At 51.6% G+C, this 16,360-nt stretch overlaps 2 protein-coding genes across 8 annotated transcripts in view; one reads left to right on the forward strand and one right to left on the reverse strand.

Annotated features, from left to right (window-relative positions):
- Window positions 1–476: 476 nt before the first annotated feature.
- On the forward strand, window positions 477–9,029 carry DMAP1 (DNA methyltransferase 1 associated protein 1). Of its 2 annotated transcripts, XM_007077309.3 has the most exons (11): window positions 477–542; window positions 715–864; window positions 1,414–1,505; window positions 1,771–1,966; window positions 6,767–6,925; window positions 7,054–7,221; window positions 7,478–7,663; window positions 7,790–7,861; window positions 8,165–8,237; window positions 8,375–8,670; window positions 8,915–9,029. In XM_007077309.3, the coding sequence occupies exons 2-11, from the start codon at window positions 760–762 to the stop codon at window positions 8,972–8,974; spliced, it is 1,407 nt and encodes a 468-aa protein (XP_007077371.1). In that variant the 5' UTR covers window positions 477–542; window positions 715–759; the 3' UTR covers window positions 8,975–9,029. The 2 variants fall into 2 exon arrangements, with proteins under 2 accessions (XP_007077371.1, XP_042852835.1); XM_042996901.1 differs by lacking the exons at window positions 477–542; window positions 715–864 and adding an exon at window positions 1,132–1,222.
- Window positions 9,030–9,436: 407 nt separating this feature from the next.
- Window positions 9,437–16,360, reverse strand: part of ERI3 (ERI1 exoribonuclease family member 3) — a 127,731-nt gene continuing 120,807 nt past the window's right edge. For all 6 annotated transcript variants that reach the window (XM_042996908.1, XM_015535368.2, XM_042996910.1 and 3 more), the window contains one exon: window positions 9,437–9,967. In XM_042996908.1, coding sequence (XP_042852842.1) covers window positions 9,885–9,967 — 83 coding nt within the window. In that variant the 3' untranslated portion in view covers window positions 9,437–9,884. The remainder of the gene's footprint in view (window positions 9,968–16,360) is intronic.

Here is a 16,360-nt window from a genome sequence, read left to right on the forward strand (position 1 = left end):
ATCCTGGGATGCTCCACCTTGACTAGTTTATCTCTTCATCTCCGACGTTTAGCACAGTGCCTGGTGTGTACTTAGGAACAAGGGCCATTAATACCACTAATTAATTTAATACAAAAAAATTAAACGTGCCAGGCAATTTGCTGTTCTGCAAGGGTTATCGGTGCTTCATTTAAGCAGGTCCCATTACAATTTCCATTTTACAAATGAAGAAATGGGTTCAAAGGAATTAAGCGACTTCCAAGGGACAAAGCTCTGCGCTGTTTTTATAGCCCGAGATGCAACAGAGCAACATAGAGGGCAAATGCCAGAATGCAGGCAGCATCCGAACACTGGCCACCCCGTGGGAGCCAAGGCCGGTGATGAACCACCCCCTTCCCCGGGCTTTCACACTGGGATGCCAGCCGGCTCCATTTCTGCTCAGCACATACCGGAAGTGTTCCTGCCGGCCGCGTTTCGAATGCGCACGACCGGAAGTTTCTGTCCGCGGCTCATCGGGGCTAGGGGAGCAGCGGCAGCGGCAGCTGGGGAATCCGGGTGTAGAGGTGCTGGGGCTTAGGAGGCAGATGGGGCCGTAAGGGAGACCCAGGTGGCAGGACGCAGGCGGAACCCCGATCGGACCCGGACTACTTTCCTCCTAGCGGCCCGCCCCTTAACCCATTCCTGCTTGGGGCTGGAGTGGCTCCGCCTCCTGATCTGAGCTGTGTCCCTTCTCAGGCACTGACCCTTGACCTCGGGGCGCTCCTCCGTCTCTCAGACACGATGGCTACAGGCGCGGATGTGCGGGACATTCTAGAACTTGGGGGTCCAGAGGGGGATGCAGCCTCCGGGACCATCAGCAAGAAGGACATTATCAACCCGGACAAGGTAGCAGGGGCGCCTGAGAGCCTTGGGTATTGCGAGTGAAGTGGTGGGGAGGAGTGACAATGGGAGAGAGATGGGGGAGATGGTGGGGTGCTGCACTTCTAGTGAGATGGGCGGTAAAAGGCGTGACATAGGGGGCAGAGACTATGTGTTACCTTTATGACATGGGGCAGAGATGGTAGGACACCCATGGGAAATGGTGGGGACCAAGAGAGTGTGGCACTTATAAAAGATAGGAGACCACACAAGAGTGTGACGCTTGTAGGATATTGGGGGGGGGGCAGTGGCACCAAGTCAGCGTGACATTCTGAGAGATGATGGGAAAGTATTTTCTATTCTGACAGATCGGGGATCTACTCAGGTGAGGAGGTGGGGTTGGGGACAGGAATGACTTGCTCTAACTAAGGGTGCCCCTGTGAGTGGGTTTCTCTGCTTTCATAGTGTGTCATTGTACCTGTAGGTGCTGTTTGGTTCAGGGATTGAGCTGGGCTAAGGAATTTTAAGGGAAGGGAGTCTAGGTTGTGGTTTCTATCTTGTGGTTTCCATTCTCAGAAAAAGTCCAAGAAGTCCTCTGAGACACTGACGTTCAAGAGACCCGAGGGCATGCACCGAGAGGTCTATGCACTGCTCTACTCTGACAAGAAGCAAGTATTAGAATCCCAAGTCCCCCAGGCTCTGGCTCCCGACCTATCTGCATGTCCCGATCCGTCTGCATGGTTTTCTCTGCCAGTTCTCTCTCCAGCTGCCCTCCCCAGCCAGGGCTCCTGCTTACTTAGTAGGATGCAGGATTTGCTCCGACTGCTCATTCTAGGACGTGACTTCCTTGCTGTAGGGTAGATCAGCTTGGTCCCAAAGGCTCTCTACACACTTTCTTACTCTGACTTCTCATCTCTCTGAACCTTGCTGCAGGGATGCACCCCCACTGCTACCCAGTGACACTGGTCAAGGTTACCGCACAGTGAAAGCCAAGTTGGGCTCTAAGAAGGTGCGGCCCTGGAAGTGGATGCCCTTCACCAACCCAGCCCGCAAGGATGGAGCTATGTTCTTCCACTGGCGACGGGCAGCTGAGGAGGGCAAGGATTACCCCTTTGCCAGGTTCAATAAGGTGAGCCACCACCATATGGACATAGGCCAAGATTGCTCACCCACTCTGAGCTACTCACATGACCTTTCAGCCTCCTGGGGTTGGCTCCAGAGGCACATTCAGTCTTTGTTTCAACCATCGTTACCCACTCAGTCCATGTGGCAAATACCTGCAGGGTGAGATTTCGTGGGTCTCTTCTGCCTGTGGGATCCTGTCCCTTCCTGGACCTGATCTGGTTTTTGGTGGCTGCTCTTGGCCCTTCAAATGTCACTGTTCCTCAGCTGTGTCCTTGTCTCTCTATACTTTCTCCCTAGTGTATCTCATTTTCTTTGAGGCTCCAGTTGCCTGCTGTATACCAGTGATCCCACTTAATATCTCCAGTTCAGAGCGATATCCAATCATTTACTTAACGTCTCTCCCTGAAAGCCCCACAGGTACTTCAGATCAAGTAGGTACCCTTGAGCAGAACTCATCTATTTCCTGTCTTTCTCACCCCAAACCCATATCAGTTAATGGCACCACTATCCACCCAGTTGCTTGGGAATGGGAAGTTTCCCACCCAGAAACTTGGGAATCATCCTTGACTTCCCCTGTATATTCTCCAATTATTTCAGTCAACAATAGGACAGGGAGGTAGGGAAAGACAGCGAACATGTAAGCAAATAAATTTGATTCTTTCAGATTTGGGCCATCAGTAAATTGAAACCAGGATATGAATGGGGTATGAAATGAATTAAAGAGTGAACTTATAGGCATAGGGGAGGCCTAATTTAGATAAGGTAGTCAGGTTGGGCCTCTCTGAGAAGGTGACATTTGAACTAGATCTCAGTGATACATTTAATCATTAAGGCCTGCTGATTTTGTTTCCATAATAAACCACGTTTGCCTTTGTTCTTCATCCTCTGTGCTAGCACCCTAGTCCAAGCTGAATCATCTGTGGTCTAGATTACTGAAGCTCAGAGCAGGGCCTTACCCACACTCCACCAGCCAGTGAGAGGCAGCCGGGCTAGGCTAGGATTTCCTAAGCTGTTGTTCAGGCCAGTATACAATATAGTGTCACAGTCCCTGCAGCCTGGAGCAGCCTAGATTTGGGGCCTAAAAGCACTAAGGGCCTAATCCCAGGACTTCAAGTCCCAGCTTCTTCCCCCTCAGCCCAGTGTAGCCAACTGTACCTGGACAACTCTGCCTGAATGGCTCACAGGCTTCTTAGACTGAGCACATCTGGTTGTGACCTATCATTCTTGCTTCCCCCTTCCCCCCAGGAGATCTGATTTGCTTCCATCTCACCAACATCTCAGCCCCCCGCCTCCCCCTCCCAACCCCCCACCCCAGGTCTGGTGGAGAGAGAGGCTGGAAGTGTAGGATTGAGAAGGGACAACCAAGAGGTGAGGTGTTGAGGTGATGGGTGGGAAGGTTGGATGAGATAATTTGAGGAGAAGACAAGAATGTTCATTTTGTATTTGATAAATGCTGCTCCATGCCAAGTCAAGCCCTCCGCATTGAGGACACAGAAATGCACCAGAAACCATATCTGCCCTCAGGAAACTCTGCATATTGTTGGGGAGGACATGAGGAGAGGCACAGGCAGTTACAGTTTGGTGGGATATGTGCTATTTTGGGAGGACCTGAAGGCCATGGAAACTTCCTGGAGAACTTAGAGCTGGAATTGAGTCTTAAAGGACGTCACCAGGCAATATTAGGAAAGGAGTGCAGTGACTTTTTCAGGCAGAGGGGCCAGCATGAGCAAAGGCATATATAAAAAACCAGTCATATGCATGGCATGCTGTAGGCATTTCCCTGTTGGTGAAGCCTAAAGCCCAGGGTAGGACATGGTGGAAGGTGAGGCCTGAGAGGTCAGCAGGGCCAGGCCAGGCAGGGCTTGGCAGCCAGGCTTAGGACTCTGGGCTTTGCCCTGATATCTTTTGAGTAGCTGCTGACAGGGACAGAATGCAAGTTGGGGAAAGGGGCAGAGGGAGAGAAAGAGAATCCCAAGTAGGCTCCATGCTCAGTGAGGAGCCTGATGTGGGGCTCTATCACAGAACTCTGGGATCATGACCTGAGCTGAAATCCAGAATTGGACACTCAACTGACTGGCAACCCAGGTGCCCTGATACTGACAAAGTTTTAAGTAGAGTAGTGTGAGGATCTGATTTGATGCTTAGAAAGATCATGGTGACTACAGATGGAGAGGGAAGCAGAGTAAGGTGAACTAATGGTGTTCCCTCCTGCCAGTTGCTGGGGTCCACTCTCAGTCCGTGGCTCTCCAGCTGCTCTCTTACGCCCAAAACACAGGAGTGAGCGTCTTTCCTCACCCCTCACATCCAGTTGCCGAGTCCTGTGGTTTTTAACCTAAAATTACATCTGTGCCCTTTTCTTTACCTTCCACTGGTGCTGTTTTAGTTCAGTCCTCTTCACTTCTCACCTGGATTATTTCCAAAACCTGTCAGCAGGTCTTTCAGGCTCTTGTTTAATCCTGTCTGTCCTAAATGCTGCAAGAGTGGTCTTTATAAAAGAGAATCGTGGTCATTTCACTGTTCTCTTTCAAAGTAACCTGATTGTCTCCTGTGACCTCTTCCCTGACCAATGTTTGTCCCCAGGCTGGATCAGATGTCACTCACTACATTCTAGGCATATCTTTGTCATCAAACTCTCCACACTGGACTAAATTATTTTTTTCAGCTGAACTGTGAGCGCTGAGAAGGTAAGGCCACTGTCTATCTTATTCAGCACTGTGTTCCCAGCATAGGTCTAGCAGGCCCATGATAAATATTTATTGAATGAATGAATGTCTCCCTCACTTGACTGTGAGCTCCTTGGGAGCAGGCCTGCATACACAGTTCCTACGGATTTTTTTCTTTTTTTAATTAAATGTAATTAAAATACATAGGAGGGATATACTTAAGCAACCCTGGGAAATGAGAGAGACTTCCCAGAGGAAAAGATCGAAAGGAAGAGAAGTTATCTTCATAGAGGAAGGAATGTGGAACTGGGGATGCATTTCAGGCAAGAACAGCAAAGGCTGAGGGGGAGAGCCTAGCAATGTTCCTGACATTGCTAGTCACTTATTTGAAACTTTGGATGCATGAGGGACAGTAGCTGCAGAGAGAGGCCAGGTCATCTACATGTGTTTATTGGTTGATTCTGTAAATATTCATTGATACTTAACAGTGTGCCTGGCCCTGTGCTGAACCCCAACGATAGGAAATGAACCAGACAACCCTTGTTCTTGAGGAGTTTGTGACTTATCTAGAAGGCATTTTTATCTTAGTTTATGGAGAGCTTTTGAGAGGCTTAGTATGAGGTAGTTGGGTGACATGATTGATACATATTCTAGAATAGTGCTTCTCAAATTATCTGTGATGAAGAACTTTAAGAAAATATTTACAATCCATCAGAGTCTGATAAAGATAGTAAGATTACAAGAAAAGACAAAATACAAGTCCACGTTTCTTTCATACTAGGTTCAGTAGCATGTGACTTCTGTGAAATTGTTATAAAGGTTTCTAAATGCCGACTCTCGATTTCCATACTTACATAGACTAGTGGGACCAGTTTGCAAACAGCACAGGTTTGCAGGCTGTCCTCTAAGCAGTATTGGTCAGAGAGATCACATCTTGGCTGCTGATGGAGAATTGCTTGGGGGAGGATTGAATAGAAGCAGAGAGGTCAGTGGGGAGGCTGTTTTTCTGATTCAGGCAGTGGTAGTGGTGGTCTAGACTGCAATCTGGCTGTGAAGATAGAGATTCTGGAGGTAAAATCCACAGATTTGTGGAAGGGGAGGGGTCAAGGGTAAAGATGGGAATTAAAAATGCTTTCTAGGCTTCTGGCTTGGACACCTGTGTTGGCTGATGGTGACATTGACTGAGAACTGAACTGGAAGAGATAGGAGTTTGAGGGAAGGTGATGAGCTCAGTACTGAACACATGTATATATTTTTATTGAGTTATAATCAATATATACTGTTCATTTCAGGTGTACAACATGGTTCATATTTGTATATACTGCAAAATGATCACCACAATTAGTCTGGCTAACACCCATCACCTGAACATATTCAGTTTGAGGTGTATGTGGGACATCCAGTAGGATAAGTGCAAGAGGCAGCTGCATATAGTGTCTTGAGAGCAGGTTCAGAGCCAGTGTGGTTTTTGATTAGAGAAAAGGGACTTCCCTAGTCCAGCCTAACATTGACTCCTTCCTGGGGAAGGAGTGGCGGTGGTCCTTTTTGTCCCTGAGAAAGGTCTGGAGGTTGGGCTATGGCAGAGGGGAGGCAGGGGCATGTACAGGGGTGCATCTGTTGGGAGAAAGATTCAGGCCCCTTTTCCTAGAGGTAAGTGACCTTTGGCCTGCTCTGGGGGAGCTGCAAGTCTCATTGTCACCACTGGGTGGCAGGAATGCTTCAGACAAATATTCCAATGGACCAGGGGATCCTGGGCCTTTCTCCGTAGCTCTCTGCTCTACTCCAAAGTTAACCTTTGGACTCCACAGAAGCACTTACATGTGGGCCCCTCCCCTTAACCATGAGGACAGGAGCATGCATCCTGTTACCGGGGCTCTGGTGCTGAAGGCATGGTGAAGCTGCTTTGGGACTGAATCCAGAGGTAGGCTGCCATCTTAGAGCCTGGCGAGTTCTAGTCGAGGAGTTTGTTTCCTCACTTGGAAACATCATTTCCGGGCTGCCCTGTGCAGGGGCCTAGGAAGAGGGTTTTGCTTCGGTCCAGCTTAGAGATTGGCAATAAACAGGAGGGCTGTGACCACAGGAGGCTGGAGCCCACTGGACGTGACATGACGTGTCCTCCCTCTGTCCCTCTGTGCCAGTAGACTGTGCAGGTTCCTGTGTATTCAGAGCAGGAGTACCAGCTCTACCTTCACGATGACGCTTGGACTAAGGCAGAAACGGATCACCTCTTTGACCTCAGCCGCCGCTTTGACTTACGTTTTGTAGTTATCCATGACCGGTATGACCACCAGCAGTTCAAGGTGAGCTGGTGTCATGCATTTGCATGTGTGTCCAGACCCTGGGCCTGGAAGGCCCACTGCCTTTATGCTACGCCTTCCATATGCTTCTGGGTCTTCATCCTCCCTTCCTGCCATGTCTTTATCCTCAGAAGCGTTCTGTGGAGGACTTGAAGGAGCGGTACTACCACATCTGTGCCAAGCTTGCCAACGTGCGGGCTGTGCCAGGCACAGACCTCAAGATACCAGTATTTGATGCTGGGCATGAGCGGCGGAGGAAGGAACAGCTAGAGCGCCTCTACAACCGGACCCCTGAGCAGGTCGGCCCTGAGCCTCACTGCCTCTCTTCCAGGTCCTGAAGCCCTTTGCCTCTGTCCTGCATGCCCTCATTTCCCTCTTCTGCAGGTTCCCTGCTTCCCCACCTATCCTCCCTCAGGAGCCTCTGTCCCTGCTTTTATAGCTTTTCCCCTCCCTCATGGTCCCTTTCCTCTCAGAGTCCCTTACAGACAGCTCAGTGCCCCTGCGCCTCACTCCCCTGGGCACCTGCACACACTTCACGGCATCTCGCTTTCCCAGGTGGCAGAGGAGGAGTATCTGCTGCAGGAGCTACGCAAGATCGAAGCCCGGAAGAAGGAGCGGGAGAAGCGCAGCCAGGACCTGCAGAAGCTGATAACAGCAGCAGACACCACTGCAGAGCAGCGGCGCACGGAACGCAAGGCCCCCAAGAAGAAGCTACCCCAGAAAAAGGAGGCCGAGAAACCGGTATGGAGATGGAGTCCGGCCCAGGGTGGGAGGGCTCTGAGAGCACCTAGAGCTAGCAGGGTGTTGGGACTAACACTGGGCCCTTTCCCTGCCACGCCTTGGTCTCCATGACTTCTTCTCCCCCAGGCTGTTCCTGAGACCGCAGGCATCAAGTTTCCAGACTTCAAGTCCGCAGGCGTCACGCTGCGGAGCCAGCGGGTATGTGCCACTTCCGTCACGGTGCTTGGGCCCTGGGCTCTCCACAGCCCACTTGCTGCAGCCATGGGGCTGGAGCACCAGGCGGGGTTGTGCCATGTGCTGCGGAGAGAGATCGCGGGGACGTGGCCGGGCTGAGGTCAAAGCACTTGCGCCCTTGCTATATTCCACTTGCCAGCTATTTCCTTTTCTGATGCAGAGCTGCCTTCCCGGGGTTAACTTCTCTTCCACTCCCCTTTGCCTTTGGTTCTCCCTCATCCTTAGCTACTTGTGGGGGAGAGGGCTTAGCAGTCTGGGTCATTGCAGATGAAACTGCCAAGCTCTGTGGGACAGAAGAAGATCAAGGCCCTGGAGCAGATGCTGCTGGAGCTTGGTGTGGGTGAGTGGGGGCTGGGCCTGCAGGACCTACCCACCCAAGGCTGCCAATCAAGGCTGGGCAGGGGAGGGCATTTTCTGTTGCTGGCCTTCCCGCCGCACACACTGGCTCTGCCTGTGCCTTCTACCCACCGCCTGCAGAGCTGAGCCCGACACCCACGGAGGAGCTGGTGCACATGTTCAACGAGCTACGGAGCGACCTGGTGCTGCTCTATGAGCTCAAGCAGGCCTGCGCCAACTGCGAGTATGAGCTACAGATGCTGAGGCACCGGCATGAGGCCCTGGCCCGGGCTGGCGTCCTAGGGGGCCCTGCCACGCCAGCATCAGGCCCGGCCCCAGCCTCTGCTGAGCCAGCAGTACCTGAACCTGGTCTTGGCCCCGACCCCACCAAGGACACCATCATTGATGTGGTGGGCGCACCCCTCACGCCCAACTCGGTAAGAGCCTAGATGGGCAGTGGGGAGCATGAACAGGCCCTGCACGTGAGCGAACACACGAGTGTGTACAGACCTGCTCCCTCTAGTGCCCGCAATGGGAGTGGTTACTCCGATGGGTTCTGAGACTGAGGGTAGGAGTGGGTGGCCAGTGGGCATCGCCTTCCCCGAGAGTGTGAAACACATGCACCGAGTGTGAATAGAGACTTGGGAGCCATTGACCCCAACACCTTCTGTGTCTTCTCAGAGGAAGCGACGGGAATCGGCCTCCAGCTCCTCTTCTGTGAAGAAAGCCAAGAAGCCATGAGAGGCCACACGGGGTGTGGGTGATGCTGCTGTGTAAATAGAGCTGCTGAGTTGGACTGGGCTGCTTCCTTTTCCTTCCCACCACTTGTGATGCCCCTGGTTGGGAGGGTGGGCAGGAGGGGTCACCTCACCCACTCCACGGAGTGGCATTGGGACTTGCCACTATTGAGGCCCTTAGCAGCCCTCTAACCACTGCGGTTTTATCCCAACAAATGTACTTGGTTCTCTACTCAAGATGGTTCACACACAGCAGTGGCCTCAGATACCAGCAACTTCAAACATTGCCGTGTGCTCAGACAGCCCCTGTAGCCCTGTGACTATTCAGTGAGGGTCTCACAGGTGCTCCAGTGATTGCCATCCACACTGGTGGCCTTGAGCAGAGCAGCCCAGAACATGCTCTAACCTTTGTACGTATTTTGACAGCATCAGGCACAGCAGCACCTGGTCCACACACACCCAGAGCCTCGTTTCCCCGACTTTATTCAGTGGCACGTTCACAGCGGGGATGGGGGTAGACACAAGGTGGGGCCTGATCTGTCCTGGAGCCCTGGGGGCACCACACACCATGCACTACAGATGGGAGGGGGCACAGGGGGGCTTGGTGGCCCCGGCAGAAGCCTGTGTACCAGGGAGGAGGCGGTGAGTGCCTGGGTCCCCCTAGCCCAGGCCCACAATGGGAGGGGCTAATACTGGGCTGAGGTTGGGGGGTTGGGGTGGGGGCCACAAAGTGTCTGCTCCAGAGGGGCCAAGTGGCCAAGCCCTTACCCCGGGCACAAGCCCACAGGGCAGGCTGGGGGACACTCTGGATGTAGAGCTGTGCCACTCTCCCTTTTCCCCTCTGGTGAGGGAAAGGAGGGTTCTGGGCTGGGCCAAGCAGCTACCCTGTCCTGCCCCATCCCGTCCTCGGCCAATCAGAACGGCTTCGATGTCTGCTTGAAGATGAAGCCTTGATACGCAAGTGTCTTCATGATGTTGGCAATGTTCTTGCAGTCATCTAAGAAGAAGAAGAGAAGACATTTAGATGGGCCTCAGGTCGTTTCCCTCTGTGCCCATAGGTGCCCTTACATGGGTGGCGATGGGGAGCAGGGTCAGACTCAAGAGCCACAGGCTCCAAAAGAGGGAGGGGGGTCCTGTCCCCTGGTGGCAGCATCTCCAGCCTCAGGCTGGGCTGGGTGATACTGGGCCGGCGGGAAGCCTGGTCTCAATGCTGCTCAGTCCCATAATTCATGCTGGAAATTGGCCGGCATGTCCCGCCCCGGCCCCAGCGGTGATGTATGGGCGCCGTCGCAGTAAGAAAAAGGCAGAGTAAATGTGTAATTTCTCCCTTGACGGCCCCCGGCCGCTGGGCGATCCTTCTTGTTGCCGCCGCGTGGGGACGGCCCGTCCGCCACACTCCGTCTTCCCGCCACCCGCCTTGATGTCTCCATTTCATTACTGTGCGGCCATTCATCACGCCCACGGCCAGGGTGACTTTGCCGGCACTTGCGTGTGTGAGAGAGATGTGGCCTGGGCCATAATCACTGGTAACAAGGCACAAGTCTTGGCACTTTTGAGCTGGGGCCCTGGGAGACCTGCTCTGGGGCCCAGGCTTGTGTGCTCCAACAGCAACTTGCCTGGGCACTTGCTCCTGTGCAGCCAGTGGAGAGGGCCAGCTTTGTGGTCCTTTGATACTCTGGCCAGCGATCTTCTACTAGACATGCATGTGTACTCAATCTAAACCCTGCCTCTAGCTGTATCTAAATGTCTGCACCTGCCAGACCCTGTCACAGCAGTTTCTCCAGTACTGGTCCCTGTAAGAAACTCCATGCTCAAAACTCCTAGAACCGTGGCAGCTGCAGGAGCAGGTACTCCAGGGCTTCAGGATCATGGACATGGGCCAGGACTTGTTTTAACACCACCAGCAGGAGGTGCAGCTGCCCAACACTTGTCCCTCTACATAAAGCCAAGGACACAAATGGCCCAAGTGCCCAGGGTTTTTCTGTTCCATTGCTCAGAGCAGCAGCCAGATCCCCATCCCTTCCACCTGCTTCTCCCCCCATACTTCTCCCACCTCCCATAGATGCTCCTGGGCCATAACCAGGACCTCAGCCGCTACCAGCCCTCATGGGATCGATGCTGTGATTGCAGAAACATACTTCGATGTCATCATCAGGTGTGGGGCTGTGATAAGGTCAAGGTGGGGTCAGAAGGCCTCAGCATCTGTCAAGGGCCAACCCCTTTCATTAAGCACCTCCAGCCTGCCTTTACTAGAACCTTAGACTAGGAAATGGGGCCCAAAAAAGCTAGAAAAGGACTGTGGGAATGGGAGTCTTGGTCAGCCTGGGGCCTGTGTCACTAGTCAGACATGACTCTGTAGGCCCTATTTAGAGCAGAGAAGTCACACAGGGTCCCGTCACATAAGACCTCAACATGAATGTACCCATGGGGGATGTGGGCATGGAAAGGTGACACAGGCCTCAGACACCTTTTCCCTCCAGGGACTCAGGAAACCATGAGGGCTGGTCTGAGGCAGGACAGTGGGAAGACGGATGGGTGGATAGTGGCGGCCATGGCAACTCCAGACGTGACCCATCCCCGTGGTTTATGGGCCGGACACGCGCCCCGCTCTGCTGAGGCCCCGTCATTTGTCTCCCTTAGTGTGTATGCCTGTGCTGGGGGGCGGGGGGGGGGGGGGGCGGGGGGAGGGTGGAGGGAGGGGCTGTGATAGGAGGAGTGAGGCAGCTGACAGAAGGGGAAGGGGGCAGGAAGATCTGGATAGGAGGGGCAGGGTGGAGATGGGGCAGGAAGGGCCCCAGGAACAGGAGGGTTTATGATAGGGTCCAGAGGCTATGACGGTACTGTCAAAAGGGCTATGATAGGGTGCTTTTCTTTCCAAAGAAGTCTGGCCTTGTCAGGGCACCTCCAATCCTTCCTGTCTCCTGCACTCTGGGGACCATGGCCGCTGTGCATATTAAGAATAAGTCCCCTCGTTATCTGCAATTACCCAGCGGCCACACACCTCATTTCTTCCAGCAGAAAAGAAAATTAGTTTTCTATTGACTTCATCTGGCTCCTCCCTCATTGCTGGACAAATTGCTCAATCTGCCTCCCCTGGCCCAAGTGATGTGCCCAGCCCCTCCCCCCAGGCCACCAGCCATCCAGTGGGCAAGCACTAACCTCCCACCTGTGCTGGGCCCCAGTCTGTCCTTGACCTCCCCACACTTGACACACTCACTGGCTGGCTTCATCCACCCCTGAAGATCGCTGTTTCCAGCCTACACCTCTCCTGAGTTCTGGAACATCTCTTTCTAGATATCCATACAAACTCAAAATGTTCAGTAATGAACGAATTTCCTTCACCACATGTCTTCACTATCCCAAGAAACCTGAAAATCAGGCTTGACACTTTGCCCTCTCTCTCCCCAAATCTCAAGTATAAACTGGATTTTATCTTCTTGTTCTGTCTAATCATCTACTTCCCTTCATTCTGGCAGCCACCCCCCAGTGTAGACCCCCCCCCATCTCTTGCTCTTGCACAGCCTGTCTTCTTTTTTCCCCCTCTAATCCATTCGCTTGTAGCCCAAGTGATCTTTCTTACACAAATCTGATCACATCCTTGTCTCTTTAAATCCCTTCAGTGGCTCCCCCTGCCCTCAGGTTCAAAGCTCTACTCTTTAATATGACTTAAAGGTAAAGGCCCTGTAAAAACGGGTCCCTGCTCTCGCTGGTCTTACCCCTGCCATTCTCTATCCCCAATCCCTGTTCCAATCTCAAGGAACCACTGTTGTCTGAACATGACAAAGTGGCTTTTGGAATCAGAGACCTGTTTCTAGTCTAAACTTTGCTCACTGGTTGTGTGCCTGCGGCAAGTGCTTAGTTTCTTTGAACTTCAGGTTCCCCTTACTAGGGGTGATCATGGGCTACCTTTGTTAATTGTGAGTACTGAGCAGGTGATACTCACCCCCCCCCCCCCCCCCCCGCCCCACGTCTTTGTACATGCTTTATGTTTGGAATATCTCCTCTTCTTGAAGGGAAGGCAAGGATGCTAGTTTCCTGGATGACCCAATGGTGAGAAGGTATACACTGTACAATCTATGGCACAGATGACATAGGAGCCAGCGCACTTGATGACAGCAATTGTCATTCACTCCACAGACTCTGACTGACTACTGACCCTGTTTACTGAGGATTCTGGAGTCTAACTTGTTGTAACTGGTCCACTACAACAAAGAAAAAGAGATCCAGATTGGGGAGGACGCTTGTTTCAGTTCACCAAGTCAGTAGTATGGCAGTTATTGGCTTCCAGCCAGGCTCTTTTTCTAGCCCTTGAAGCCTTTCTAAGAGCCAGTGCAACCTCCTGATCAGTTTAAAAAGTCAGTAGTACAGGTAGAAAATGAGGAAATGGGGCAGAAGCTAAGAGACAGATCTGGGGTTTTTGTTTTTTGTTTTTGTTTTTAGAGAGAGAGGGGGCACAAGTGAGCAAAGGCAGAGAAAGAAAGAGAGAGAATCCCAGAAGGGGCAGAGAGAGACAAGTGAGGCTTGCGCTCACCTGATGAGGGATTCGAACTCACGAACTGTGAGATCATGACCTGAGCTGAAGTCAGATGTGTAACCGATTGAGCCACCCAGATGCCCAAGTCTGGGGCTTTTAACAGGCCAGGAGTTCAGCAAGAGACAGCAGCAGGGTGAGGCTGATGACAACATGGCCTCTAGGAGAGTCCTTAGCTTGAAGCCCTGGGGCCACCTGGGTCAGCAGCACCCCCTTCTGGCTCCTCTCACTGAGGTGAGCTAATGAGGCCAGCCTAAAGCTGTTATGATAAGGGGTTGGGGTGGAGGGGACACAGTCTTGTGCCCACAGTGGAGGCCTCCAAAGTAGGTTTTCCTTACCTCCAAATTCTAGAAGCCTAACCTGTTTTTATGTTCCTGTGAGATCATCAGCTTGTGACAAGATGATCTTCTGTTTTGGGCATTAACATTCCTTTTTTTTTTTTTTTTTGAAGTTTATTTTTGAGAGAGATTGAGAGAGAGAGAGAAGTGAATAGAGAGGGGGGGCAGAGAGAGAGGGAGAGAGAATCCCAAGCAGGCTCTGAGCTGTCAGCGCACAGCCTGACATGCGACTCAATCTCACAAATGGTGAGGCTGTGACCTGAGCCGAAATCAAGAAGAGTCAGACACTTAACCGAATGAGTCACCTAGGAGCCCCTTGGGCATTAATATTCTTAATTTTTTAAATGTTTATTTATTTTTGAGATAGAGACAGAGCATGAGCAGGGGAGGGGCAGAGAGGGAGACACAGAATCCAAAGCAGGCTCCAGGCTCTGAGCTGTCAGCACAGAGCCTGACACAGGGCTCGAACCCACGAACCATGAGATCCTGACCTGAGCTGAAGTCGAATGCTTAACCGACTGAGCCACCCAGGCACCCCAGACATTAATATTCTTAATGCTGGAAATATTTTTATATTTCCAAGACTATAAGGTGAGATGTGCAGCAGCTTAAATCCCTCAGGGAGGTGAGTGGGCGAGTACCTAACAAAGGATAAGCTTGCTGCCTGGGCTCAAAGGTAGTCAAATATCTGCTTGGCAAAGCTGCTAGTGGAAGGGTGGCTCAGATGATTTAGGACACCTAGTGAGAGCTTACACAGGGCAATGACCTGAGGCTGACGTGCTCCAGTTAGCTGCAGTTGTCTGGAAATTGAACAGTAGAGGGCAGGAAGTAGGGCCTGGGCCAGGGCCACCCTCAGGAGGGAAGGGGCCCTGTTCAAGGAGTTTATTCATATACTCATTCGTTCAGCAAATACACACTGACATTTCTGTGTGCTGGGCACACACAGGCCATGCTGAGTCACAGGACTGGCTGCACAGACTCACTTGCTCCCTGCCCTCAAGGAGCTCAGAGACAGACCTGTAAGTGGTGGGGTGTGAGCAGTGCTATGGGAAAGGCAGCACAGAAAAGGCACTAAGAATCAAGAAAGGGTTCCTGGGAGGATAAAGCTAGGCAGAAGTAGGAGGCATGTGGGAGGCACTTGCCAGCAACCTGGGGTTGAAGTGGGGAGGTAGTCTTGAATAGTGAATAGCACGGGCACACTGCTGGAGGGGAAACATAGAGTGTCCCAAAAAACTTAAGTGGGCAGGTGGGGATGACGAAGAATAAGAGGCAGGAGAATGGCAAGAGCTGAAGCTGGCAAGGTTAGCAGTGACTGGCCAGAAGAGACCCCGGAGACTAGATGGCAAGCTAAAGAGCTTGAGTTTATTATTCTGGGAATGATGGGGAAATACTAACATGCTTGAGGAAGAGGAAGACAGGGTTAACTCTGAAGGCATAGACACCAATTAGCAGACTGTACTATGTCCAGACCAGAAATGGTGGCCCAGAATCAGGCCAGCAGCAGTGGAGATAGAGGTGGGGATATATCCATGATATGGAGAAGTGGACAGAGGCAAGAGAGTTTTAGGAAACAGAATGAATGAGCAAGCCTTGATGAGGGAGTCAGGATGTAGGGGTGCAGGGGTGTGAGTCTAGGATCTTAGTGCCATTCATGGAGATAAGGCAAACCAGAAGTGGTATAGGTTTAGGACAGTGATGACCTTAGTGTTAAATCTTGAGATTCCTATGGGACATCTAAATGTACTGGGCATTTCCTTTACAGCTTCTAGGCTTTGTATCTTGCTTAAAAAGGCCTTCCCTATCCCAGTGCTATTAGAAAACTATCATATATTTTCTTCTAATACTTTGTTTTTATATTTAACTTTTTAATCTGTCTGGAATTTACTTTCGTATATGGTGAGAAATAGAAGATCTAACTTTACTTTTTTCCCTAGTGGCCAGCCGCTGTCCTATCACCATTGATTGAACTGTCTACACTTTCCCCACCCTTCTGAAATGATGCCTCTATTATATATACAGTTCCCATACGTGAGTCTGTTGGAGCTAGGAAAGAGAATGAACACAAAATGATCAAAGAGGCAAAATGGAGTGGGAGACATCAGGGGCAACAGGGTGACAAGCTGCTGACCTTATAAGGCTGCAATGCAGTGTGGCCTAAAGGAAGATTCAGACAAACCTGAGGCCTCCTGTCTAAAAAGCTCAGCCTGGTAACACACTTTATTAGTGATCTCCAGGAGCTGGTGAGGAATGGGGCCAGAGCCCATGGAGCAGGGACCAACAAAGACAGGGTGGGGAGAATAGAACTGGGAGCAGGAATCTTGGTAAGGATGAGAGAGCAAGAACCCTGGTGTATTGATCTTCTAGAACCTCATTTTGCCACGACATCCTTCTGTTTGGACATCTTGGCAAGCATCATGCCTGGCAAGCATCAAGCAAAGGGCTAATGGGGTCAATGCTGGGCCTGCTTGACACAGGACTGTGAGATTAATAAGTCCTCAGCCCCAGATGGGACATACTTATA

Source organism: Panthera tigris, chromosome C1 (assembly GCF_018350195.1).
Source record: "Panthera tigris isolate Pti1 chromosome C1, P.tigris_Pti1_mat1.1, whole genome shotgun sequence".
Taxonomy (NCBI): domain Eukaryota; kingdom Metazoa; phylum Chordata; class Mammalia; order Carnivora; family Felidae; genus Panthera; species Panthera tigris.

Bases quoted from the DNA above. Each gene is read 5' to 3' on its own strand.
- DMAP1 (XM_007077309.3), top strand. From the start codon at position 760: ATGGCTACAGGCGCGGATGTGCGGGACATTCTAGAACTTGGGGGTCCA. The intron at 1,506-1,770 runs GCAAGTATTAGA...ACCTTGCTGCAG, and splicing joins CTGCTCTACTCTGACAAGAA to GGATGCACCCCCACTGCTAC. The intron at 7,664-7,789 runs GTATGGAGATGG...CTTCTCCCCCAG, and splicing joins AAAAGGAGGCCGAGAAACCG to GCTGTTCCTGAGACCGCAGG.